Source organism: Nerophis ophidion, linkage group LG02 (assembly GCF_033978795.1).
Source record: "Nerophis ophidion isolate RoL-2023_Sa linkage group LG02, RoL_Noph_v1.0, whole genome shotgun sequence".
Classification (NCBI taxonomy): Eukaryota; Metazoa; Chordata; class Actinopteri; order Syngnathiformes; family Syngnathidae; genus Nerophis; species Nerophis ophidion.
In genome coordinates, this window is record NC_084612.1 from 37,769,290 (window position 1) to 37,796,172 (window position 26,883).

At 41.3% G+C, this 26,883-nt stretch overlaps 1 protein-coding gene across 6 annotated transcripts in view; it reads left to right on the plus strand.

Moving 5' to 3' along the window:
- dennd2b (DENN domain containing 2B) overlaps positions 1 to 26,883 on the plus strand; it is a 114,503-nt gene that overhangs the window by 74,231 nt on the left and 13,389 nt on the right. For all 6 annotated transcript variants that reach the window (XM_061883228.1, XM_061883246.1, XM_061883219.1 and 3 more), the window contains 3 exons: positions 1,058 to 1,135; positions 4,432 to 4,572; positions 4,720 to 4,868. In XM_061883228.1, coding sequence (XP_061739212.1) covers positions 1,058 to 1,135; positions 4,432 to 4,572; positions 4,720 to 4,868 — 368 coding nt within the window. The remainder of the gene's footprint in view (positions 1 to 1,057; positions 1,136 to 4,431; positions 4,573 to 4,719; positions 4,869 to 26,883) is intronic.

Here is a 26,883-nt window from a genome sequence, read left to right on the forward strand (position 1 = left end):
ACCCGGAAATTTCAAGAAAGACACAGAAAATATTTGAGAAGCACTGAATTAACCTATTCTTTGTATTGGGCATCAAATCAGATGGCATTGTTATCCGCTTTCAGTTCACAGTTTGTGTTTGTTTGTTTGCTCATTACAGATTTGCTGAGTCTCTTTAGGTCTATAAGCATAAACGCCGTAAAGGCAGACCCCAAAAAAATGTCTTCGTTATAAGACGTTTCGCCATCATAATGAGCCTACTGAGTTTTTTTTATCCATTTTTTATTGAGTTCTTTTATTGAGCCAGCAAGTTTGCAACTGGTGGGTACACATCATCACTGTGTGGGATTCTGTGATTACGGTGCTGTTTTTGGGGTTACTATATAGTATTACTGAGAATGTTTACAGTGCACAACTCTGTCAGAGGTTCACTGTAGTGAATTACTCTCATACATGTCTCCTGTGATAGATGAAAATGGTCAGAAAGAAGGCTTTAATGAAGCTAGAACAAGAGGTGACCTGCTCTCCTTCAGTAGCTTTGTTTCCTCTCGGCTGTCTTTTCAGCAAGTTGGCAGCAGGCAAGCATTCCTGAGGACTTGAATCAAGCTCCACACAGTTGATTTAATCATCCATTCGGAAAGGCGGAGGAGAAACAAGAGAATATTGTATACCTAATATGGACAAGAGGTTTTGTGTTTTCATGAAGCCTTGTCTTAAATGTGTACTTGGTTTTCTTGAGGAACACCTCGATCTACATGTGACTGTATGTTAGGAAGGTAGATAGCATCAGCAGAAGCAGAAAGAGCGTCCTTGTTTTGGAAGTCGATATTCACATGAACGATGCTAAACTCAAACATATACAGTATACTTTAGATTTCAGTGACAATCTCTAGAATACCGTACGGTTGGGGTCCTTTTGTGCATTTCTATTTTTGAAGTAATTCCATGCCTTTTAAACAAGTACTGCTCTTTCTTCCCATGTTTCTTGTGCAAGGTTTACCTCATAAAAGCACAGTCTCCTCTTTAAAGATAGTAAGTCTGTCATCGCTGATGTTCCATTTGTTGTGTTCTCTTTCAGCCAAGTGGGAAAGGGCCTCGTCTTCCAGAGGTATACTGTATCATCAGCAGGCTGGGCTGTTTTGATTTGTTCTCCACTGTGAGTTTATGCACACACATTAAAGCGCAATCATAACATTGATAAACGGTGTGTTTGTGTTTGTGTTTGTTTGTGTGTGTGTGTATCTGTCTGTCTGTCTATTTATTAAGGTTCTCATTAGAGATGTCCAAAAATGGCTTTTTTGCCGATATCCAATATTCCGATATTGTCCAACTCTTAATTACCGATTCCTATTAACAACCGATACCGATATATACAGTCGTGGAATTAATACATTATTATGCCTAATTTTCTTGTGATGCTCCCCTGGATGTATTAAACAATGTAACAAGGTTTTCCAAAATAAATCAACTCAAGTTATGGAAAAAAGTGCCAACATGGCCCTGCTATATTTATTATTGAAGTGGATTTTTTTTTAACATGCCTCAAAACAGCAGCTTGGAATTTGGGACATGCTCTCCCTGAGATAATCCTGATACCCACTACAACTATGAGAAATACTATACTTTGACTTTCACAATGTGCATTATTTAAATTTTTTTTCAAACATGCCTCAAAACAACAGCTATAAAAACAATGAAGGCACACAGCTTCAGTCCAAAGTATACTAGAGTAATAAAGTAAACAATAACATAGTCCTTCTCGTAGAGTGTATGAATGTGTGTGTGAATGGGTGCATGTGGAAATAGTGTCAAAGCGCTTTGAGTTCCTTCAAAAAGGTAGAAAAGCGCTATACAAGTACAATCCGTTTACCATTTACCATGTACCTTTAGTGCAAGACTGCCTAGCATACTGTATGACAGGAAGTTATAAACTGGGCTCAATCTGCCCTGCTTTGACGTATGTCAGAGCAGTATACATTGTATGAGTAACAAAAATGTGCTGCAAGCTAGTGGTGAGCGCTTGAAGTGGCCTACCAGTCAGCCAGAGCTTCTGAAATTAGGGGCGGCGTGGCGCAGTGGGACAGTGGTAGTGCGCAACCCGAGGGTACCAACCTGGTCACGTCCGTTGTGTCCTGAGCAAGACACTTCACCCTTGCTCCTGATGGGTGCTGGTTAGCGCCTTGCATGGCAGCTCCCTCCATCAGTGTGTGAATGTCTGTGTGAATGGGTAAATGTGGAAGTAGTGTCAAAGCGCTTTTACAAGTGCAACCCATTTATCATTTATCATTTATATACTGCGTTGAGACAGGGCAGCTCCGCTCACTGCAAGCTGCGAAGTATGCGCCATGTAAGGCAGACTAGCTACACCAAACTCCACTGTAGCTTTTGCCATACTGCGTGCGAGGTCCCTGACCACAACGTGGGCTTTCGCCTTGGGGTGTTTTTTATTGTATTTTTGTTTTTTATCGGCGGAGTCTTTAAGCAACGACCGTGCGGTACTACTTCTTTTCTGTGTTTGCTTTTCATCCATCTTTCGCTTGTATTCGGAGATCAAATTGCTCGTATTAAAGGAAGACGTCTTGGTTCCTCCTCGCATAACCAACTTTTTGGAGTCATTGCAAATAGCTCTTGTTTGGAGAAGGTGTTCATCCAAGCTAGGTCTACATTATCCACACTGCTTGTCTATTGTAACTCCAAGTGCAGTTATCCCTTGTCACATCGTGCTTCAAATATCGCAGCTTTACCACATCGCAGATTATGAATATATTTGACATTATTTTTAGCCTGGATTAACTATTTTCACTTACAAAAATGGCTAAATGGATTAAAAATATCGATATTACAGTAATATTGACCACCAAAGGAAACCAAAGCAATCAGAGTACACTGTTTAGTATCGTCGCCACTGACTGGCTCTGCCTCACGGATCATTACTGTATTGAAATAAAAGTGTGTGTGAAGGTGTGGGTGTTACTTCATGTCTTGAGGGATCTAGTATGTTGTAAAAACTGATTTAGAAGGTGGTAAACAAGTTTTTTATAATATAGCTATGAACATTTCTGATTTATAAAAAAGTATTCCTACTTCGTGGAAAGTAGTTCATCGCAGTCGTGTCTGGAACCAATTAAATGCGATAAACTAGGGACGACTAGTTTTATTTAGACGTTATTGTTATACTACAGTATTGTTAGTTTTGTTAATATTAGAGTCAATTTTTAATAAAGGGAGCTTATGGTTAGGGACCCACGCTTAAAATATACTTTAACATATATTGTACAGTAAAATACAATTACAAAAATCAAACAAAACAGAACAATTATTTCAATATTTACCCACCCAATACGTATTTACAATTACCTACCAAGAGGATTACATTTACAAAAAATTAATCTTGTAATCCACCCAATCAGTCTCAACATCTTTTTATTCAACATTGATTAGAAAGTTGCATCTTGAAGATTTGCGATAATCATACCATACATACAAGGGTCAATACCAAAATATGCGACCATGTGGGGGGTGTGCTAAATATACTAAGCATAACGTAGCAAGACTGTAATGTATTTCGATCAATCAACTGTTCATATCGCTGCAAGTTTTGAAGCCGAGTTGTATGAAAGTATGACTGTCATTGGAATATACTGTTATTGCCAAATTTGGTAATATGATGTATAATTAATTAAATTAATAAATTATTAATTAATAAATTAATTGAAATATAAAAAATTGGCCCTAGTATGTGAATGTGAGTGTGAATGTTGTCTGTCTATCTGTGTTGGCCCTGTGATGAGGTGGCGACCCCGCCTACCGCCCGAATGTAGCTGAGATAGGCTCCACCGACCCTGAAATAGACAAGTGGTAGTAAATGGATGGATTGATGGATTAAAAACAGTTCTCAGTATGTTGCTTTCCAGATCGAAATTATGGCTAATTACTACCGCAACAATTGTAAAGGGCAACATTTTGATTACAGCTCTGTTGGATGTCATTACCGTATATTGTGCAGGTGTGCCCATTGTTGTCTTTACATGTTCAATTACATGTTCAAATACGCCGCGTCAGCTATTCTTTGTTTAGTAATGCATTCTTAGCTATCTTAGTTGCACAATGAGGAGGACGCAATCACAGTGTAACCGCAAATTGTTTTCTTCATAGATTTTATTCTATGAGTGAAGCAGTTGCTTTGTGTGAGATTGCCTTGAAGGAGTTTCAAGTGATGTTATATATTATGGAGCCAAGCAAGTGGCTCTCCAAAAAAACTTTTCGGGCATGAGGCAGCTTGAAGATTAAGATAGCAATTCGTTGTCATACGTCATTTACAATGCATAGGTCAAATATTAACCAAAACTTAGTTACAGTACAATTGGTTCCAGGCAGCTGTCTGTTGTATTTTTTCTGAAATTCTCCATAAGGCCAATGTGTGACACCCCTCTCTTACGTCACAATGTCTAGATTCTGGATGAGGTTGAGCGTCGGCGAGGCGTATCAGCAGCTTTGGTCTACCCCTTCATGAGGAGCCTGATGGAGTCGCCCTTTCCTGCACCTGGGAAGCTCATTAAAGTCAAGACCTTTCTGCCTGGTGCAGGAAATGAGGTCAGAGCAGCTGATGAACGGAAGCTGTTTAATGTTATGACTTTCATTACACCCGTTACAAACTTTCATCTGAAGGGAAGGTTTAGTGATAACCCCCTCTAATTTCTTGGATCCACAAACCTACACGTTAACTCTCTGATTGTTCAGGTCATCGAGCTGAGGCGGCCCACTGACTCCAGACTGGAGCACGTAGACTTTGACAGTCTGTTTGGTTGCCTCGGTGTTCGGCAGATAATCCGGGTCTTTGCCTCGCTGCTGCTGGAGCGCAGAGTCATCTTTGTAGCTGAAAAACTCAGGTAAGGCTCACTGTTGTCTTTTCAACAACACTATATTTATGAAAAAAGAAAAACCTCTCTATGACCATTCCAGTGACAAGCCAAGGTGAATAGTTGGTCATCATCCATAAAATACCGTATTTCCTTGAATTGCCGCCGGGCATAATATAGATGCGCCTGCCTTGAATTACTGCCGGGTCAAACTCGCTTCGCAAAATAATTAGCGCATGCTTAGTATCAATCTAGGGTCAATCTCGTGACGTCACGAGTGACACTTCCCCTGTCATTATTTTCAAAATGGAAGAGGCTGATTTCAATAATTTGAAATCGCAAAAAGGAAAGAAGATTAAGAGCTATTCAGTAGGATTTAAGGTCCAAGCTATTGAATACTGGTATGCTAAAAAGAACAGTAGGCAGCTATGTTTTATTAATATACCGGTACCTGTGGAGAGGTGGAGCCGACGGTCCGACAGATAGGCAGGGCACGCTGTAGCCCAGTCCAAGATGGCGGAAAGGAGACACCGGGCGAGCGAAGAGGAGGAGCGAAAGAGCGACCTGGACTGAGGTTTTATTGAAAAATAAACAAAGTCAAACTGCTCAAGCCATGTCCTTCCTTGGTGGTCCTGGGAACCCGCAAGACGGCGGCTTGAGACCGTCAAAATACCGTAGCTGCGTATGTTATATATGAGTCATTAAATGACTCCCGCTTCCTGGTGGTAGAGGGCGGTAGTGATCCTTCTTGCGACTATTCGGCTGCAGAAGAAGTGAAATGAGTGACATGATTGTGCTGGGACGGATATGACGCGGCGGGTGCACGACGGACCTTTGCTGGCTATGTAAACAACCGAGCTGAAATAAAGCATGTTCCAGTCCTAAATACCCAGTGTATTATTTATACAATAACACTTCATGTTGGCAGCGGTGGGATGAAGAGATTACCCACGGAGCAGAACAGGAGGGGGAGTTATCCGAGGGTAATTCTGTCGTCGCCCACACTCGAGGAGCCGGATAGAAGCGGTCTGATAGCAGTTTTCTAAACTGGACTTTCAATCGAAGCAGGAGGTAATAAAGGAAGATCTCCATCGAGACAGAGAGAGTTTTAAAACTGAAAAAAGATAAGGAAGACTTCTGTAAACAAGTTATCGATGCTTTTGATCAGAAGGAGCTGGCATGGATTTAATTTATTAGTAAAGGTAAGACCATAATAAAGTTTTTTTTATTAAATGTGCTTTTCATGATGGTATCCTTACATCACACTCAAATTTTTACTGCATGCCTTTGGTTAGTGCCGGAGTGAGAAGAGGTTTTAAATAATTAGCACATGCTTACTTTTACCGCATGCCTTTGGTAAGCGCAGGAGTGAGAAGAGGTTTTAAATTAATTAGCGCCCCGGCGGCAATTCAAGGAAATACGGTAATAATAATTATAATAATAATGAGCATGTTCAAATAAATGTAGTTTGACAAGACTAACTGGTATGCATCACTTTTACCTTTATTGATGACTCTTGTTGGTGAAGATGATGATGAGTGTAGGGATAGTAGGGGTAGGTAGAGCCACGTAAGCGCCACCTTCATACGTCACCGAATTATTTCTTGAATTCAATAGTGTTTCTTGCTTTCGTCATAAAAGTGCTGGCACTTTCAACTTGTTTTGGACGGATTGGTTCTACGTCGTACTTAAAAAAAACAAAACATAAAACACAGTCACCAACTTGTCATTTCCAGCTGCAATTCACACAGTGTAAATGCATTGATAGAGGACTTTGATGAATTTTTACTTTTTACGATGTTACGATGTTGGATGCTCCTGTTTAACAATGTCAAAGCATCAAATCATAAGGTAATGCATTTTGGCGTGAGCTTGCAAGCAGTTTTGGAAGTTTCTTGTTTACGGGTTTTGCAGTCTGGATACGCTGTGATGTTAGAGTAAGGTGGACATACTTATTTAATCATTAAGTAAAGCTCTCAGGCTATAAGGAAACACGAGAGAAAGTAGGCTAACGTAGGATTTTTATCAATTCTTAATATGAGCATTATAACACCAATGAGCGATGTGCAGTGACATAAATGCTGCTCTTAGTAGCTTTTTTATGCAGAGTCCGAATCGATTGCCGAGTGTGCAGGTCTACCTAATGTTGGTACTGGGTGATTTTATAGTTTAAAAAGTTTGATCGTGTCTGGAAAAAAATTAAGATACTTTTGGAGTCGGTTAGGCGTGGTTTCATTTGCAATCTGGGAAAGCCTCCAGAATTTGAAATATTGCAGAAAGACTCAAAAAACGGGTTATAAAAGTGACTGTGGAGCAAAATGTATGCAACATTTACACCAAAGCATAGCCAATACATAATTTTTTAGACCACAAGGAAATGTTTTAAATGTAAAGTATAACCATCAAAATGGCAGCTTCTGTCCATTTGTAACACCTCACGTCATCCTCTGTGAAGAATGAAGTAACCTGCAAACTAATAAATGGACTGATTAACCGAGCTCAAGACTTTGCTGGTAAATATTTCCTTTTCAGAAACTGTTTGACCCTGAATTAAGTTTGCGCTCTGCTGAGTGACATTCTATTTGAGTCTGCGATGTCGTTTTTCTCCACCCAATACGTGCGTCTCTACCACTAACAGCTCGATCCGCCACAGTCGAGATGAGTCAGATAAAAGCTGTCAAACAGGTCTCACCAATGAGTAATGAGGGTCTCTGAGGACTCAATGAGTCCCCTGGTTGCAGGCTAGAGCGGCGATTCTTTTGTAACGTTTGGGGCAAGGGTGGAGTGGGAGGAGATGTGAGTCTCCATGCATCAGAGGCCAGTTTAAACAAACATCAGTGAGGGCAGTGACTGCACAGAGGACGGAATGCACTTCCTGTGTGCTGCTTGAGCGTCAACATTTGTCTTCTGATGCCGTACTCAGTGCGATTATTGCCATGAGCCGAAAAATGGTCGCTACCAGACACATATGTATTTTACTATTACAAACCAGCTACAATCATGAGCGATAGTCTTTTGTGTGTTTATGGGTGGATTCAAACACGCAAGTAACCGTGCTTACGTGCAAAGCTTTTGTGTTTTTGTTTCCTTACGTCAGAACTGCATTAATGGCTTCCATGATAAAAGGGTTATTCCCTCTTGAATTCTGGTACATTATTCATTCCCAAAATATCTCATCAGCGAAACACGTCTTTTCCTAGAAATGTATATCAGCAAGAAAGTAACTGAGGGAGGAAAAGCCATTTTAGACAATAGTTCTTTGTGCCCCTGATAGTCTGTTGCCACAGTGTCTGTGGGTTAACTATTATTTTCATTTGTAACACATTTTTATTGTACACCCTAAAGCAGGGGTTATTAACCTTTATGACCTTAGGGCCCATCCTTCACACTATAGAAGGGTTCAGGTCCCACTCAAATATTAACACTGATTTTTACTCTTGATTTTAATCATATTCAATAGTTACAGTATATTTAACCTACTTACAGTTATGTTAAATGATAAGAAACTATGTGTTAAACAAAAATATTTTTTATTTAACACATAAACCTTAGGCTTAGGTCAGGTTGATTAGAAAAATAGCTACTAACCAACTAATACTGCATAAGAAGAGGATCATAAATAACTGACAAAAAATAAATGTGCATACAATTATAGAGTGCTAAAATAAATAAACTAAAATAATATGAATATATATGTCTCAATTGAACTGTCAATAAAATTAAAGTGCAAATAAAAATACAGTTTCACCACTTTAATCATAATTTTGCACTTAAAAGGGAACTGCACTTCTTTTGGAATGTTGCCTATCGTTTACAGTCACTACGAGAGAAAAAAAGCAGAATGTTTTTTTCTTTTTTGGGGGGGGGGGGGCATTGTAACATGTTAAAATCGGCTCGGTCTTGGTAGCTAGCAATGCAGCTAATGCGAACAATCATATATACCTCTAAATCACTTCAAAAATGCATTAAAAAAACTGACACCAATACTTCATTTATGTTCTGTAACCTGTATAATAACCAAACTGTAGAGACATTGTTATTGTAAGAGCAAACACTTAGGAGCTCTATTTCTAGCGTAGTAACACAACGCTGTGCTTTGGTGTTTGCCGTAAAAGCTAACTAGGGCAGGAGATAAGCAAGCTTCTACGACAACACGAAAAACGTTTGAATTTGTAATGCACAACTCAATGCAATAAGACACCAAGCTGTACTGACTGAAAAACATGATAATTCGTATTACTGTATTTGAAGAGTATTAGCCCACATTTGATGTTTATATTTTGTTTGTACACAGCTAAGCTAGCCAGACAGTGTATGTACTGTAGTTGTAATAGCAAGCATGACGTGCAACGTGTATCATGATCGATACTAAAGTGACTCACTCGATGGACAGTTGTCTCTTTGGTTCAGCTGGCCGGGGACATTTTTTCTGGTTTATTTGGGGTAAGCATGTAATTTTTTGTCGAAATAGCTTGTCTCCAAATTCCACATTTTCAGCTGCGAGTCGCTCTCACCTCACTCTATCGGCTTCCGTCTGCTCCAACGTCTCACCGTCTTCTTCAAGCTCGCTTCTCGAAGCAGCAGTTCACCCTCCATTCATTCAGGTTAAAAAAGATGAGGTTGTGAATCCTCATTCGTCCAAAAATAGTCGTATTTGTTGTTTGTTACCAAGTCTGCCATGATTAGAACACACACAAGCATTTTGTATCCGGAAGTAGGAACACACATTTGTTGCTGGAAGTTGGACTTGCGCTGCTATGGAAACAGAAATCAATGTGCGGAAGAAGTCAGTCCATTGATTAAAATGACCAAAATATGGTATATATGGTACATTTTACATATTGTTATCAATCAATGTTTATTTATATAGCCCAAAATCACTAGTGTCTCAAAGGGCTGCACAAACCACAACACAAACCACAACGACATCCTCGGTAGAGCCCACATATATTATGAACATATTATGTTACATATTACATATTATGAACGTATCTGTTACTACATTATATACATACTTGCAGTGTGTATATAAAAGTTGATGAAGGGTTTTGAAGTTTTTTTAGAGGGCTTTGAAGGCTACAACGGTGACTCCCATTGACTGCAACTTCCAAGTGTTTATCATCTTTAAAATCCTAATTAAAAAAATCATGACACGTTTTCCTGTTTCTCATAATGGTTGTGAATGATAGGCAAAAAAATTATCATTTGGTTCCCCTTTAAGAAACTTCTATGACTTTAGCTTCAGACTTCTTCTTCTGTTTGTTTGATATTGTCATTATTGCCAGAAGTGGTGTAAAGTGTATTACGACTGATACTGTTGCGGCTCCTACTGACCACAGCTGAGAAACAGATATTTTTTGGCGGCCCTCTCAGGGGCGCTCGCGACCCAACAATGGGCCTCGGCCCTAAGGTTAAGAAGCACTGCCTCAAAGGGCAGTTTATTTCTTAGAGATCATTTGCACTCTACTGCATGGGTTGCAAGTTGGATGTCAAGATAGATGACATTATCATTACCTACTGTAAGTCACCTCTGACTCACGTAACTCAATCACCCTGCCGATGTTGGATGTTTGTGTTATTATTGTTATGCCTGATGTAATGAAACATCCTCATTTGTCAGGCACGTATTATGGACGTTGGACGTTAATCAAAGTGTTGGTGTATGTGAGGATTTATTTCTTCAACTCCTCCCACCATGCAAATGTCATTTTCTAAACAACCTTGTCAGAAGGTCTCAGTCCTCTCTTCCTGATTGTGTAAAAAACAAAGCTTATTTTTATATTTTTGAATATTTGTTAGCTTGTAAATTATAAAAGTCCTAGCTATAAATTGTACACCTGCACAATATAACTGTAATAATATCATAATATATGGTATTAAAAACAGCTGTCAGGATGATGTAGTGCACTTCTCCACCCCTATAATACACATTGGTGATTAAATACCTAATTTAACTTTTTATTTCCTGAAAGTTTCTTCTTGGTTATAGTCCAGGCTCAATCAGTGGAGCACTGGGTTACAGTAGTAAAGAGGCTTCTGTAAAGATCGACAGATTAATATTGATACAAAGTTAGTGCACAGAGAGATGCAGACAAGGAAGCAAGGAGAGGAAATATGAAGAAGGGAAGTCAGAGCAAGAGCAAAAAAAGAGGAGGGGGAAGGTAAACTAAACAATAGCTTTCTCATGACCAGGCTGAACTTATTAAACCTTCTTCCACTGCTTAAATTTCTTCATGTCTTCATTCCTTTTTATCTAATAGAACCCAAAGTGGCAGATTTATGATGGATTTATCTGTGAAAGTGTCAAATTCTTCTCACTTGCAGTCAGCGGTATACTGGAGCTTGTTTTTTTTTGTGTTATACTTTGTGCTCTGCAGTGTTGGCATTTTGCTCAGTAAAATCCACTTATCAAACTATTTGAAATTGTCTTCTTTTGGAGTACAAAGAGAGGAGTGGGCGGACCAGCTGATTTTCACATTAGCACCTCTCATCAGAGTTTACGCCCCCACACTTAGACGAGCACCTCTGAATATTCATCTGTACTTTTCAAAGCCTCCTTCATTCTTTTATAGCGTTGATAAGGGAATATATTAGACTGAGGAATGGTTGAATTAGCTTCTGACGAGAGAACCTGCTAGACAGAACTAGATGGGGGTAGAAGAAATCACAAGTTATAGTTAAGATTTGTGTTAAATGTATTATATGGCCCTACAGTTAGATTGGTGTTCTTTAAATTTCCTATTTAGTGCTTTGACACCAAGAGTGCGTTTTGTTTAAATTTAATGTGTTTCTGCCTCAGATGGTGACATGTCCTCTCCTCTTGGTTGCATATAGATTTTTTTCTTCCCATGGGAATATACAAACCCCGTTTCCATATGAGTTGGGAAATTGTGTTAGATGTAAATATAAACAGAATACAATGATTTGCAAATCATTTTCAACCCATATTCAATTGAATGCACTACAAAGACAAGATATTTGATGTTCAAACTCGTAAACTTTATTTTTTTTTGCAACTAATAATTAACTTAGAATTTCACGGCTGCAACACGTGCCAAAGTAGTTGGGAAAGGGCATGTTCACCACTGTGTTACATCACCTTTTCTTTTAACAACACTCATTAAACGTTTGGAAACTGAGGAAACTAATTGTTGAAGCTTTGAAAGTGGAATTCTTTCCCATTCTTGTTTTATGTAGAGCTTCAGTCGTTCAACAGTCCGGGGTCTCCGCTGTCGTATTTTACGCTTCATAATGCGCCACTCATTTTCGATGGGAGACAGGTTTGGACTGCAGTCGGGCCAGGAAAGTACCCACACTCTTTTTTTACGAAGCCACGCTGTTTTAACATGTGCTGAATGTTGCTTGGCATTGTCTTGCTGAAATAAGCAGAGGCATCCATGAAAAAGACGGTGCTTAAATGGCAGCATATGTTGTTCCAAAACCTGTATGTACCTTTCAGCATTAATGGTGCCTTCACGGATGTGTAAGTTACCCATGCCTTCGGCACTAATGCACCCCCATACCATCACAGATGCTGGCTTTTGAACTTTGCGTCGATAACAGTCTGGATGGTTCGCTTCCCCTTTGGTCGGGATGACACAATGTCGAATATTTCCAAAAATAATTTCAAATGTGGACTCATCCGACCGCAGATCACTTTTCCATTTTGCATCAGTCCATTTAAATGATCTCGGGCCCAGAGAAGCCGGCGGCGTTTCTGGATGTTGTTGATAAATGGCTTTCGCTTTGCATAGTAGAGCTTTAACTTGCACTTACAGATGTAGCGACAAACTGTATTTAGTGAAAGTGGTTTTCTGAAGTGCTCCTGATATTCTTTCGAGATTGATGTCGGTTTTTGATACAGTGCCATCTGAGGGATCAAAGGTCACGGTCATTCAATGTTGGTTTCCGTCCAGGTCGCTTACGTGGAGTGATTTCTCCAGATTCTCTGAACCTTTTGATGATATTATGGACCGTAGATGTTGAATTCCCTAAGTTTCTTGCAATTGCACTTTGAGAAACTTTGTTCTTAAACTGTTTGACTATTTGCTCACGCAGTTGTGGACAAAGGGGTGTACCTCGCCCCACCCTTTCTTGTGAAAGACTGAGCATTATTGGGGAAGTTGTTTTTATACCCAATCATGACACCCACCTGTTCCCAATTAGCCTGCACACATGTGTGATGTTCCAAATAAGTGTTTGATGAGTATTCCTAAACTTTATCAGTGTTTATTTCCACCTTTCCCAACTTCTTTGTCACGTGTTGCTGGCATCAAATTCTAAAGTTAATGACTATTTGCCAAAAAATAAATGTTTATCAGTTTGAACATCAAATATGTTGTCTTTGTAGCATATTCAACTGAATATGGGTTGAAAAGGATTTGCTAATCATTGTATTCCGTTTATATTTATATCTAACACAATTTCCCAACTCACATGGAAACGGGGTTTGTACACGATATGCCAGTACAGCCTTATACCATCCATCCATTTTCTACCGCTTATTACCTTTTGGGGTTGCGGGGGGCGCTGGCGCCTATCCCAGCTACAATCGGGCGGAAGGCGGCGTACACCCTGGACAATTCGTCAGCTCATCACAGAGCCTTATACCAATGGTGTTCAAATTTTACAGACATTTGTTTGTCAGGTCCCCAAATATATTAACCAAATTAGGGAAAGTAGGTGGTTCCGCAAAACATATTGTATTTACAATACAGTGAGTGTTTTTTTAAGAGTACATTGTCTTATGTAAGAAATATCAAGTCAATCCGAACTACTCTAAAACTGAATCATGGGATGTATTTGTCATGCAAATAATGGCACGGGCAATTAGGGCTGTCTTCAAATAGTCAAAGATTTGACAATCCAATGCGAAGGAGTCTGATTCGACTATCCACTCTGTCCGTGGGAGGGAGGCAAGTTATACCTACAGCAGGGTGTGTTGGGAGGATAAATTGATCACATTCATCATTATGTCTTCTTTCAATATTAGTAAAATATTATTGTTTGCAGACAAATAGTTTTTAGAAAGCAAGGAACAAATCTTAGTTTAGGCTGTCACTTCATCCTTTTTCAGAGCTGGAGCTGCTTCCTGGTGTGACGTCACGTCTCTAAACTTTTGGCCAACCACATGTCTGATTATTTAAAATCCATTTGTCTGTAAACAAGAGTATTTTACTAAAAGTGTTGCGAGGATGTTTTTACATGGTGATGTGATTGAGGCTCATCCGGATGCTACACAGTCAGACATGGAGCTTGTGGTGCCATCGCGCATTTCTGGCGGGCTGAATCCCACTCTCGACCCCAGAATCTTGCCGTAAATTGGACAGGGCATGTGTGACGGGATGCACTGCCTTGCTTTAGATGTGTAGCTCTCCTCTTGAAAAATAAAATGATCCTTCTTTAGGTTCACATATGTAATCTGTGGTAAAATGTTCCATCCCTCCATTTTCTACCGCTTATTCCCTTCGGGGTCACAGGGGGCGCTGGTGCCTATCTCAGCTACAATCGGGTGGAAGGCGGTGTACACCCTGGACAAGTCGCCACCTCATCGCAGGACCAACACAGATAGACAGACAACATTCACACTCACATTCACACGCTAGGGCCCATTTAGTGTTGCCAATCAACCTATCCCCAGGTGCATGTCTTTGGAAGTGGGAGGAAGCCTGAGTACCCGGAGGGAACCCACGCAGTCACGGGGAGAACATGCAAACTCCACACAGAAAGATCCCGATCCCGGGATTAAACCCCAGACTACTCAGGACCTTCGTATTGTGAGGCAGACGCACTAACCCCTCTGCTACTGTGAAGCCCTGGTAAAATGTTTACGTCCCTTAATTTATTCAAGTTTGATGTATTTTTGGTGCTGCGCCCAGCAGACATCAGAAACTGGGGTTTAGCCTTTTTTTTTTTTAAGTGTAATAAGTCTCAAATGAGATATTTGTTTTTATCACATTAATCCATCCATTTTCTACCGCTTATTCCCTTTCGGGGTCGCGGGGGGGCGCTGGCGCCTATCTCAGCTACCATCGGGCGGAAGGCGGGGTACACCCTGGACAAGTCGCCACCTCATCGCAGGGCCAACACGGATAGACAGACAACATTCACACTCACATTCACACACTAGGGCCAATTTAGTGTTGCCAATCAACCTATCCCCAGGTGCATGTCTTTGGAAGTGGGAGGAAGCCGGAGTACCCGGAGGGAACCCACGCATTCACGGGGAGAACATGCAAACTCCACACAGAAAGATCCCGAGCCTGGATTTGAACCCAGGACTGCAGGAACTTTGTATTGTGAGGCAGACGCACTAACCCCTCTGCCACCATGAAGCCCTATCACATTAATGTTTAACTGTATTTCCCTTTTTAGGTACTGTTAATTAACTTTGCAATATTCCTATACTGGAGCACATCCAAGTGACTAAACCCTGGTGACCAGTCAATATACATTACTACATATCTGTTTATTTCTCCTAAAAAAAAAACATAGATTTGACTGATCGTTGGGCAATATATATCTACCGTATTTTCCGGATTATAAATCAGTTTTTTTCATAGTTTGGCCTGGGGTACGACATATACTCCGGAGCGACTTATGTGTGAAATTATTAACACATTACCGTAAAATATTAAATAACATTATTTATCTCATTCGCGGAAGAGACAAAGAAAATGTCAGCAATCCTCACACACACGTCAGCAATCGTCACACACACCTCAACCAATAAGAATTCAGCGGGGGAGGGTCGTGGGATGCTAACTGCTATATGCTATATACTACTGCCGTAGCTATTAAAATCGATCATTTCAACGTTGGCGATAACTTATAAAAACTGAGAAAGGCTGAACAAAAATGGCACCGAAAAGGAAATCATGGACTGCAGATTACAAGCTGGACGTAGTGAATTATGCAGCAGAAAACGACAAGAGTGTCACAGATCAATTAGCAGTGGAACAGAGGAACCCAAGGATGCAGATGGAATTGAGAGCAAATAGTTCTTTACTTCACAAAAAAGGAAAGTAAATCACAACAATGATCCAAAAGTTGAATGTAACAAAAAGCGACGGTGCGAAAAAGGAGAACACACAAAAAAGCACTGTGATAAAAATAACTAAAGCTAAACTACAAACTAACTAAAACTAGGGTCGAAGTTGCAAGACGTGGAAACTACGAGGTACATACCACGCTGGGTGGCACAGGTAATAGTCAAGAAGGTATGAGGCAAAAATACAAGGAGTCAAGGAGTTTTCATCCGAACGCAGTCAAGGAATGGAATAGCCGAGTGCCATCCAGCTGGCCAGGTGCTGCTAAAATAGTGCTAGTGAAATTAGATACAGCTATGCACGTCTTGCAGCTCCGCCCACAGGAAACACAGGAACTCTGAGGAAGACCAAATGTAAGAGACAGGTCTGCTGCACCAACAAGGGAAACTAAGCTTACTAACCACAAGATGGCAGCAGTTGGTGACAAATAGGAAGCAGCGCATAGCTTTGGAGTTGGCAGAGTTGTTAAGAAGCGACATCGAGGAAAAAGATTTCATCGGATTTATCGATTAGGAGTGACAGATTGTTTGGTAAACGTCTAGCATGTTTTATATGTTATAGTTATTTGAATGACTCTTACCATAATATGTTACGTTAACATACCAGGTACCTTCTCAGTTGGTTATTTATGCGTCATATAACGTACACTTATTCAGCCTGTTGTTCACTATTCTTTATTTATTTTAAATTGCCTTTCAAATGTCTATTCTTGTTGTTGGAGTTTATCAAATAAATTTCCCCCAAAAATGCGACTTATACTCCAGTGGGACGTATATATGTTTTTTTCCTTCTTTACTATGCATTTTCGGCCGGTGTGACGTATACTCCGGAGCGACGTGTAATGCGAAAAATACGGTAATCAGATTCGACGATAAAAAGACCCACAACATAGGCAACACAGTAAAGGTGCATGTTATGAAAAATGTTTTCTTCTTTTAGTGCTTTGATTCAGAAGGAAAAAAGTTAGCATACACAAACACAGACACCATAAAGTGTATTTAAATTAGTATTTATGGGACAAGCGGCAGAAAATAGATGGATGGATGGATGATTTACACATGACAATATTATTTACGTAAAGATAGAATTGTGCATGCACATGAGATGTTGCCAGTCCTGGTACTCTTAGCATTGCTTCATGGCTGCAATACCTACACAATAACCAGTGACCTTAAATGCAGAATGAACTCCATTGGTGCCAAATTCCTGTGGAAAATCCTTAGGTCCCGATGGGAGGATCCTCCATCGCTGATCTTGTGCATGCTCCCTGACATGACCACAAGCCTTCATATAGATTCAGTTGTATAGGAATTTTAATGTCTTGTTATGAGATGTTTTCATGCTGCTAGTGCTGAGTGAGTTCCCTGTAAGTTTGTATTTTCCCAGAAGTGTGTGGTGGTGGAATGTCTATTCAGTCAATGTAATTGATCCTTTTAGCTTCACGGTGCATTTTTGCCTGCATTTAGCCTGTGGCAAAAGAACTCAGAGATCCCTACTCCATCGCTCCCTGTTGGGACCAGATCTGTTAGGAATGATCAAACTTACCTCAGGCCAAAGCTGAGCTGCTCATTGTTACTTGCTGCTTTTTTTTCTTTTTTACCAATGTCGTTTAATGGTACTCCGTCAAGAAGACATATTTTAGTGCTGGTTAAATATTAGGGCCAAAAGGAACATGCTATAATGGGTTATCAGGGCGGATTAAGTTTCACTGTGTATGTGACGTCACATCAGCTTTTGTTTATGCTGAAAGCAAGCACAGAAAAACATTCCTCATTAAAATGTTATCTCATGTGGGCCGTACTTGCATACCCTGTTTGATCCCAGCTCTGCTTCTGGATCCATACTGATGTGAAGCGCCGCTTTGTGTGTGTGTGTTTTTTTCCACTCTCTTGTGAAACACAGGCAGAACAGTATGTAGTGGATGAAGGAGGCGTGGCGCTTGGCGGGGGAAGGCTCAGCCGTTGTCAACAAGTGACAAATCGTGTGAAAGACAGGCTGCTATTTGGGATCTGGATGTTATACCACAGCTGTCATAGGGAAACAGGATTGCTGCATTTTTGGGGTATATTTATGTCAACAGGGCTCCGATTTTGACTGTTGCAGCATGTCCAATGGTCATGACTCAATAATACATCAGGATTACGTCTTTGTATTAAAGTGCATTAATTCACACAAGTGTGGCGGCAACAGGAGATAAGTTCTGTCCATTTTTGTAAGCAGTCAGTAAATAGATCAAGGATTAATGAATCATTGTTGGTTACACGTACTGTAAGCATTAAAGCTACTCTAGTTTAATTTCTTTCATTCGTGTGTGTGTGCCCGCGTGTTTTTGGTATATATTTTTTCAAAGATGTTGTTTCAGAGCTACTTAAAAGTGTAATTTGAGGATTGTTTGAACTTACATTTGCTTCTTCAAATGCGAGAGATAACAGATTTAGCTAGGTAGTGTTGGAAACATCAAATGTTGCATACTTCTATTGTTAATGATGGAGACTTACTAAATGTCGAGTCAGTCTGTTGTTTATTACGACCAATTGGTTTCAGGCCTGACTGCGATTTTTTTATTATCAAGAAATTGAACATTTTCAAAGTTAGAGCATAAAAAAAGTGTTTACTACCTACTAAATGTATTTTCTTTACATAATTACAGCACTCCCAACATGAACTAACACCCATATAATCGCCTTTACTCTTGAGTGTGTTCTACTGTATATTACTGTACTCAACAGTAGTCTGTGGGATCCTCTAAGTATCATAGCTATGGTTGTCACCCGGCAACTAAAACACTGCCACTATGTTATTATACTGTACTTTGTCACATCTTGAATAATTCATCCATCATAGCTGGGCTTCCATGTGATGAAACCCTGGGAGTAAGTTGTTCTGCAAAAACTGGGTTAACAGTCACAGCTTCGATCATAGTATTCTGTGTTAGCATTGCATGTCTACTTTGTCATTCCACTTCGACTATGTCCAAGTTGTGTTACTGATGTCGAATATGAAGTGCATCTTAATGAGTTAATTGCACTTTGCGTTGCCCGGACATCTACTTATTTACTGTATACAGTTGAATGCACTATACTGTTTAGAGTTTAACTCAATTATTCAACTCCCATTGTAAATAACATTCAATAACATAAAGGGGAACATTATCACCAGACCTATGTAAGCGACAATATATACCTTGATGTTACAGAAAAAAGACCATATATTTTTTTAACCGATTTCAGAACTCTAAATTGGTGAATTTTGGCGAATTAAACGCCTTTCTGTATATCGCTCTTGGAGCGATGACGTCAGAACGTGATGTCACCTAGGTAATAAAGCCGCCATTTTCATTTTCTCAAACACATTACAAACACAGAGTCTCAGCTCTGTTATTTTCCGTTTTTTCGACTATTTTCTGGAACCTTGGAGACGTCGGTGTGTTGTCGGAGGGTGTAACAACACTAACAGGGAGGGATTCAAGTTGCACCACTGGCCCGAAGATGCGAAAGTGGCAAAAAAATCTGCCGCCACACCCTCATTGAATGTGCCAGAGTGACTGCACATTTTACCGGCAATGCTAAGGCAGACCTGGCACAGAGATGTATGGATAACCTGCAGTTGCATTTGCAATGATAAAGTCAACAAAATCACAATGGTGAGTTTTGTTGATGTTATTGACTTATGTGCTAATCAGACATATTTGATCGCGGCGTGACTGCCAGCTAATCGATGCTAACATGCTATTTAGGCTAGCTGTATGTACATTTGAAACTATATTTACATCCAGCGTTTCCCTCCACCCACATATAATGCCAAACAAACACTTACCAATCGACAGATTTAAGTTGATCCAGTGTCACAAGATGCAAGACTTCCGATCGTTGGTCTGCACATTTTACTGGCGATGCTAAGGCAAACATGGCCGAATAGCGTCAATAGCTATTCGCTCAATAGCTTCAGTTTCTTATTCAATTTCGTTTTTGCTATCTGCCTCAATACTCCCACCATCCGTTTCAATACTTCCGTAATCTGTTGTATCACTTAAACCGCTGAAATCCGAGGCTGAATCCGAGTTAATGTCGCTATATCTTGCTGTGCTATCTGCCATTGTTTGTTTGTATTGGCAGCACTGGATGACGTCACAGAAAAATGGACAGTGGCTTCGAAGATAGCGAAAATAAGGCACTTTAAAGCTTTTTTTTAGGGATAATCCGGGACGGGTAACATTTTGAAAAAAAAATCAGAAAACAAAATAAGCCACTGGGAACTGATTTTTATTGGGTTTAACCCTTTTGAAATTGTGATAATGTTCCCCTATAACTTTCAATGGATAATGTGACAGTTTGACCCCACACTGTCACTGTTTGACCTTTGGATTTCTCTCAAACTGTGCACATTTGTTAGGAAGCTCAATATGGACAAACTACAAACATTCAATTGTTGGTGAAAAGCATTTTTTTAGTCAGTGGAAAGCATGCTCAACAAACATTGTAACCTCTCACTCACCAAGGCTATGAATGTGTGGCTAAAAGAGTCAGAGTGGGGCTGAGGGCTTCATGTAGGTGAGCACACCTGCTTTGACTAATTAGGCCTAATTTGGGCCAAACTATGATTTTCAGGAGCTGGGTGTTGCTGAGGGACACTGGACATTTGAAAGCTGTGTTGTCTAAGCCTGAATACACCGTGTACAAAAATGACTGCTTTAAAAATGAAAATGTACTATGTGAATACTTTTTAGACATGCGATGGTTATTTATGGTGTAATTTACAAAAGAACTGTTTTCTTAATTTTCCCTGTCAAATTGGTCCCAGCTTGTGGCTGTGGCTATGCGCTATTCAAGTGGGGAAAATGCCAATTTTCTGCAGTCTGCTGTCTGTCACTGCCAGAGGAGGTTCTCTGTCCTGAGCAAGAGTTTCGGTCTCCATACATCAAACAACTACTGAGGTGATTATTTTGATGAGGAGATTATGTTGTGTTGTAACCGGTTAAATGAGTTTTGTTGATTGCTAATTTATTTTGCTAAAGCTGTTTTGTTTAATTCTTTACTTTGATATATTTGTTGTTTGACCTTTGATTGTGAATATATGTATTTTGATGTAATGGATGATTTACATTTTGATTATTTTTAATATGCTTATTTTGATTAATTATATTTAACGCATGCGACTTCGAAATATATTTAGAATATAAATGTAGTATATATAATATACAATACTAATATTGCTTCTATTTATTACTGTTACAGATTGTGGGTGCATTGACTTCCTGTTGTTGTTCACCTCTTGACACTTTTTGGGATTGTCATTAAATGTGTGTAAACTGTTACCACTGCGTGCCTTGCCATCCTTGATTTGAAGTCTGGTTTGCAAAGGTTACGTTACCTTCACCCGAAGCGGGGTGTGACATATGGTGGCAGTGGTGGGATGGCAAGCCACAGAGTTTACAACAAGCCTGGCAGAGGGCAGGCCAGAATTGGTTTGAGATCCCATGTGTCGGAGGTGGCAATGACAGAGGAGACTGCTGGTCGAGGGGCCACGGCGATGAGGCTGGACCAGACGACTATGGCTGAGGAGCGTGAAGATGGATGAAACACCGAGGAGTCTGCAGAAGACGTCAAAAGTTTTGAGAACTCTGGGGCTAGGCGTAAGCAGCATAGGAAGGGATCTGGGAAGGCTAGGTGGTCTGCTGAGCCACCAAGGACTGAAAGAGTGCTAGGTGATCCTACCATGGTTAACATGTTCCAAGACTTTTTGATTGGACAGCAACGTAGGGAAAGGAGACTTACAACAGACTCAAAGGTCTCTACAGAAGATGGGTCAAGCCAGAGCAGCATTCTAAAGAAGACATTGCAGAACTTTTCATTCTAGAGCAAATGCTTCGCATTCTCCCCAACGAAATGAAGACTTGGGTCAAGGAACACGAGCCAGAAGACAGACTTACTGCTGCTAAACTTGCAGTCCAGTATTTGAATGCTCGTAAAGGACTCCGAATGCCAAGGCAGCAGAACAACCGTGGAGCAGTCCAAGGTGCAGCCGACCTGTCACACCAAAGAGGAGTGCAGAAAGCAGGTGGTTACAGCACCTCAGGGGACAACAGACTGTTCCCGAGACAGAGTCCAGTGAAGGATCTCATCTGCTACCACTGCCAACAGCCAGGGCATCGAGCCCCAGTCTGCCGTTTGAAAGGTCCCAAGCTGTCCAGCTTCTGTCATGTTCCCCATCCATCTGTCCCAGCTTCAGTCATAGCACCTGCTCTTGTACCCAATCCTGAACCCGAGGCCAAACCTAACACCGAGCCTATCATGATGCCAGCTTGTGTTAATGGCCGTCCAGTGCAATCACTGTTGGACACAGGTAGCTCCATGACACTGCTGAACCATTCTTTTGTGTCACTTGGTAATCTTGACTATCAGCATGCCACAGCCATTCAATGTGTCCATGGTGATCCAAGAAGATATCCCGTGGCTGATGTGACCATCGTCATCGATGACCAGGCTTTCTTGCTCCGTGTGGGTGTTCTTGACCACATGCCCGATGACATGATCTTGGGCAGAGACTTGCCTATTCTGCATGATCTTGTTCATCAGTCACAGAGGCAGACAGCAAAGACAAGTTCTATTCCAGCTATTCAAGAGGCTTATCCTATACTTAACCGTGCCCAGACAGCCAAGCTAGGGCCAGGGTGGTCAGAAGGGCACCCCGAAAAGTAAGAGCCAGTGCCGCCTGGAGAAGATCCAAGGTACTCCACTGTTTGGTGATGTGTCAAGCTTAAAACCTGATGAAGAGTGGCAGGTACCTGAAGACATCCGAGAGCTACAGAGAGCTGATGTCTCACTGGCTCCCCTGCTGGCTAAAGTGAAATATGCTAACATTCCCTTGCAGCCAAACCAGGGTGAAAAGTATGTCCTGGAGGATGGAGTCCTGTAAATAGCAGATCAGCAAGAGAATCGCTTGGTGGTCCCTACCTTCTGTAGGCCCCTTGTACTGCATCTTGCTCATTCCATACCTTGGGCTGGTCATCTTGGGCAAGACAAGACTCTTGCATGAGTCAAAGCTCGCTTCTTTTGGCCAATGATGGTCAAAGATATCATTGAGTACTGTCAAACCTGTCTGCAGTGCCAGAAGACCTCTCCGAGACGACCTGAGAAAGCCCCACTACTCCCTCTTCCTCTCATTGATGTTCCTTTCCGGAGGATCGCAATGGATATTGTTGGACCCCTGGATAAAAGCAGTGGAGGCCATGAATACATCCTTGTCCTCTCTGACTACGCCACTAGATTTCCTGAAACCTTCCCACTAAGGAGTATCAAGACTCCTAAAGTCATCTCTGCACTTGTAGAGTTTTTCTCACGAGTAGGAATTCCAGATGAAATAATCACGAATCAAGAAACCAACTTCACCTCAAAGCTCATGAAGCAGCTTCACAAACAACTTGGAATTACTGGCATTCGCGCCACCCCCTATCATCCACAAACCGATGGGTTGGTGGAACGCTTCAACCAAACCCTGAAGTCCATGCTGAGGAAGTTTGTAGACGACACCGGTCGAAACTGGGAGAAATGGCTTCCCTTCTTGCTCTTTGCCTATCGAGAGGTACCCCAAGCCTCTACCGGGTTTTCGCTTTTTGAGTTTCTCTGTGGGTTCCCTGTTCAAGGTCCCTTGGACTTTTTGAAGAAATCCTGGGAATCCAAGCCACCTGCACCACAAGGGGTTCTTTCTTATTTGCTGCAGATGCGAGACCGGCTGGAGCAATACGGAGCTAAGACAAGGGAAAATCTTGGAAAGGCCCAGATGTAACAGAAGACGTGGTATGACTAGAAAGCACGACACAGAGTGCTACAGCCAGGTCAAAAGGTCATGCTCTTGCTTCCAACCTCAAGCCATAAACTGCTGGCCCAATTGCAAGGTCCTTACTCCGTGGTCAGACAAGCTGGTCCAGTCAATTATGAAATCTCACATCCGGATAAAGGAAAGGTATCCCAATTGTATCACATCAACCTTCAGAAGGAATGGAAGGAGAGGAAATCCTCTGTGGAAGTAAAGGATCTCCAGGCCAGTCAAGTACCCACTCAAAGCAAGGAGTTGCAAGAGGAAAAGTTGATGCTGGCACGGGAAGTGGAAATGGAGGATTATGTGGAGGAGACAGATCTGTCCATGCTCACTACACCACAGAAACCTGATGTAAGTCACTTGTCTGCACAATCTGCCCTTAAACTCTTGCAAGTGTGTGAAGAATTCCCAGTATTGTTCAGTGGAAAGCCAGGAAGAACTCCACTAATTGGACATGTCATTCACTTAAAAAACCCAACATCTATCCGTCAGCGCCCATACAGAGTGCCTGAGCGGATGGTGGAGCCCCTCAATCATGAAATCCAAACCATGCTGGATCTAGGAATGATTGAACCCTCAAAAAGTGAGTGGTGTAACCCCATTGTCATTATTCCTAAAAAACACAACACAATAAGAGTATGTAATGACCTACGCAAAGTGAATGCCGTTTCTAAATTTGATTTTTATCCCATGCCACGTATTGATGAACTACTTGAGAAGCTCGGCAAAGCTGTGTTCATCACCACCCTTAACCTTAGTAAGGGATACTGGCAAGTCCCTCTAAAGAAGGAGTCAAGGGATTACACTGCCTTCCGTGGCCCAAAGGGTCTCTATCTTTACACTGTTATGCCGTTCGGACTCCACAGAGCCCCCGCAACCTTTCAATGGCTAATGGAACGCGCACTGCAGGGGTGTGGCCAGTTCTCTGCTGCCTATCTTGATGATGTGGTGGTTTTCAGCACTTCCTGGGAAGACCACCTCGCTCACCTGCGTCAAGTCCTGCTTCGGATCCATTCTGGCGGGCTCACTCTTAACACCCAGAAATGTGAATGGGCCAAAACTGAGGTGTGCTACTTAAGTTACCATCTTGGCAATGGGCAGATACAATCTCAGGTGTACAAGGTGAAGGCTATCCGGTTATTTTTGGGGCTTTCTGGGTGGTACAGAAGATTTGTGCCCCACTTCTCTACAATCACAGCTCCTCTTGTCAAACTGACAACCAAAGCATCCTCTAATCCAGTCAAATGGACAGAAACATGTGAAACTGCCTTCAAGAAGGTCAAAGCCATTCTATGCTCTTCCCCGGTCTTACAGAGTCCTGATTTCAACCAACGATTCCTTGTTCAAGTTGATGCCTCCGGTGTGGGCCTTGGAGCAGTCCTAGCCCAAGAAAAGGAAGGCGAGGAACAACCGCTACTCTATTTGAGCCGTAAACTGCATCCCAGAGAAACTAGGTACTCAGCCATCGAAAATGAATGCCTTGCCATCAAGTGGGCTTTGGACAGCCTATGTTATTACCTTCTGGGACGGACCTTTGACCTGGAAACGGACCACCGGGCATTGAGCTGGATCAACTCCACGAGAGATAAGAACTCCTGTGTCACCAGATGGTACTTGGCATTACAGCCGTATTGTTTCAATATTACACATCGAGCTGGCAAAACTAACTTGCTAGCTGATTACTTGTCTCATCTCCCTGAACTTGCTGTCGCTGGAGAGGAGGGAGTTGATGTGACAGTTTGACCCCGCACTGTCACTGTTTCAATCAATCAATCAATCAATGTTTACTTATATAGCCCTAAATCACTAGTGTCTCAAAGAGCTGCACAAACCACTACGACATCCTCGGTAGGCCCACATAAGGGCAAGGAAAACTCACACCCAGTGGGACGTCGGTGACAATGATGACTATGAGAACCTTGGAGAGGAGGAAAGCAATGGATGTCGAGCGGGTCTAACATGATACTGTGAAAGTTCAATCCATAATGGATCCAACACAGTCGCAAGAGTCCAGTCCAAAGCGGATCCAACACAGCAGCGAGAGTCCCGTTCACAGCGGAGCCAGCAGGAAAACATCCCAAGCGGAGGCGGATCAGCAGCGCAGAGATGTCCCCAGCCGATACACAGGCGAGCAGTACATGGCCACCGGATCGGACCGGACCCCCTCCACAAGGGAGAGTGGGACATAGGAGAAAAAGAAAAGAAACGGCAGATCAACTGGTCTAAAAAGGGAGTCTATTTAAAGGCTAGAGTATACAAATGAGTTTCAAGGTGAGACTTAAATGCTTCTACTGAGGTGGCATCTCGAACTTTTACCGGGAGGGCATTCCAGAGTACTGGAGCCCGAAATGTTTGACCTTTGGCTTTCTTTCAAACCATGCACATTTGTTAGGAAGCTCAACATGGACGAACTACAAACATTCAATCGTTGGTGAAAAGCATTTTTTTTAGTCAGTGGAAAGCATGCTCAACAAACAAATTGTAACCCCTCACTCACCATGGCTCTGAATGTGTGGCTAAAAGAGTCAGAGTGGGGTTGAGGGCTTTATGTAGGTGAGCACACCTGCTTTGACCAATTTGGGCCAAACCATGACTTTCAGGAGCTGGGTATTGCTGAGGGACACTGGACATTTGAAAGTTGTGTTGTCTAAGCCTGAATACATACTGATGATGAGATTATGTTGTGTTATAACCGATTAAATGAGTTTTGTTGATTGCTAATTTATTTTACTAAATCTGTTTTGTTTAATTCTTTACTTTGATATATTTGATGTTTGACCTTTGATTGTGAATATATGTATTTTGATATAATGGATGATTTACATTTTGATTATTTTTAATATGCTTATTCTGATTAATTATATATAGGCCTATTTAACGCATGCGACTTTGAAATATATTTAGAATATAAATATACTATATATAATATACGATACTAATATTGCTTCTATTTATTACTGTTACAGATTGTGGGTGCATTGTCTTCCCGTTGTTCACCTCTTGACACTTTTTGGGATTTTCAATAAATGTTTGTAAACCTTTACCACTGCATGCCTTGCCATCCTTGATTTTAAGTCTGGTTTGCAAAGGTAACATTACCTTCACCCGAGGCGGGGTGTGACAGATAATGACCTTTCTTTACCATTATCGTATCACAGTTTACTCCACATTTCGATCCC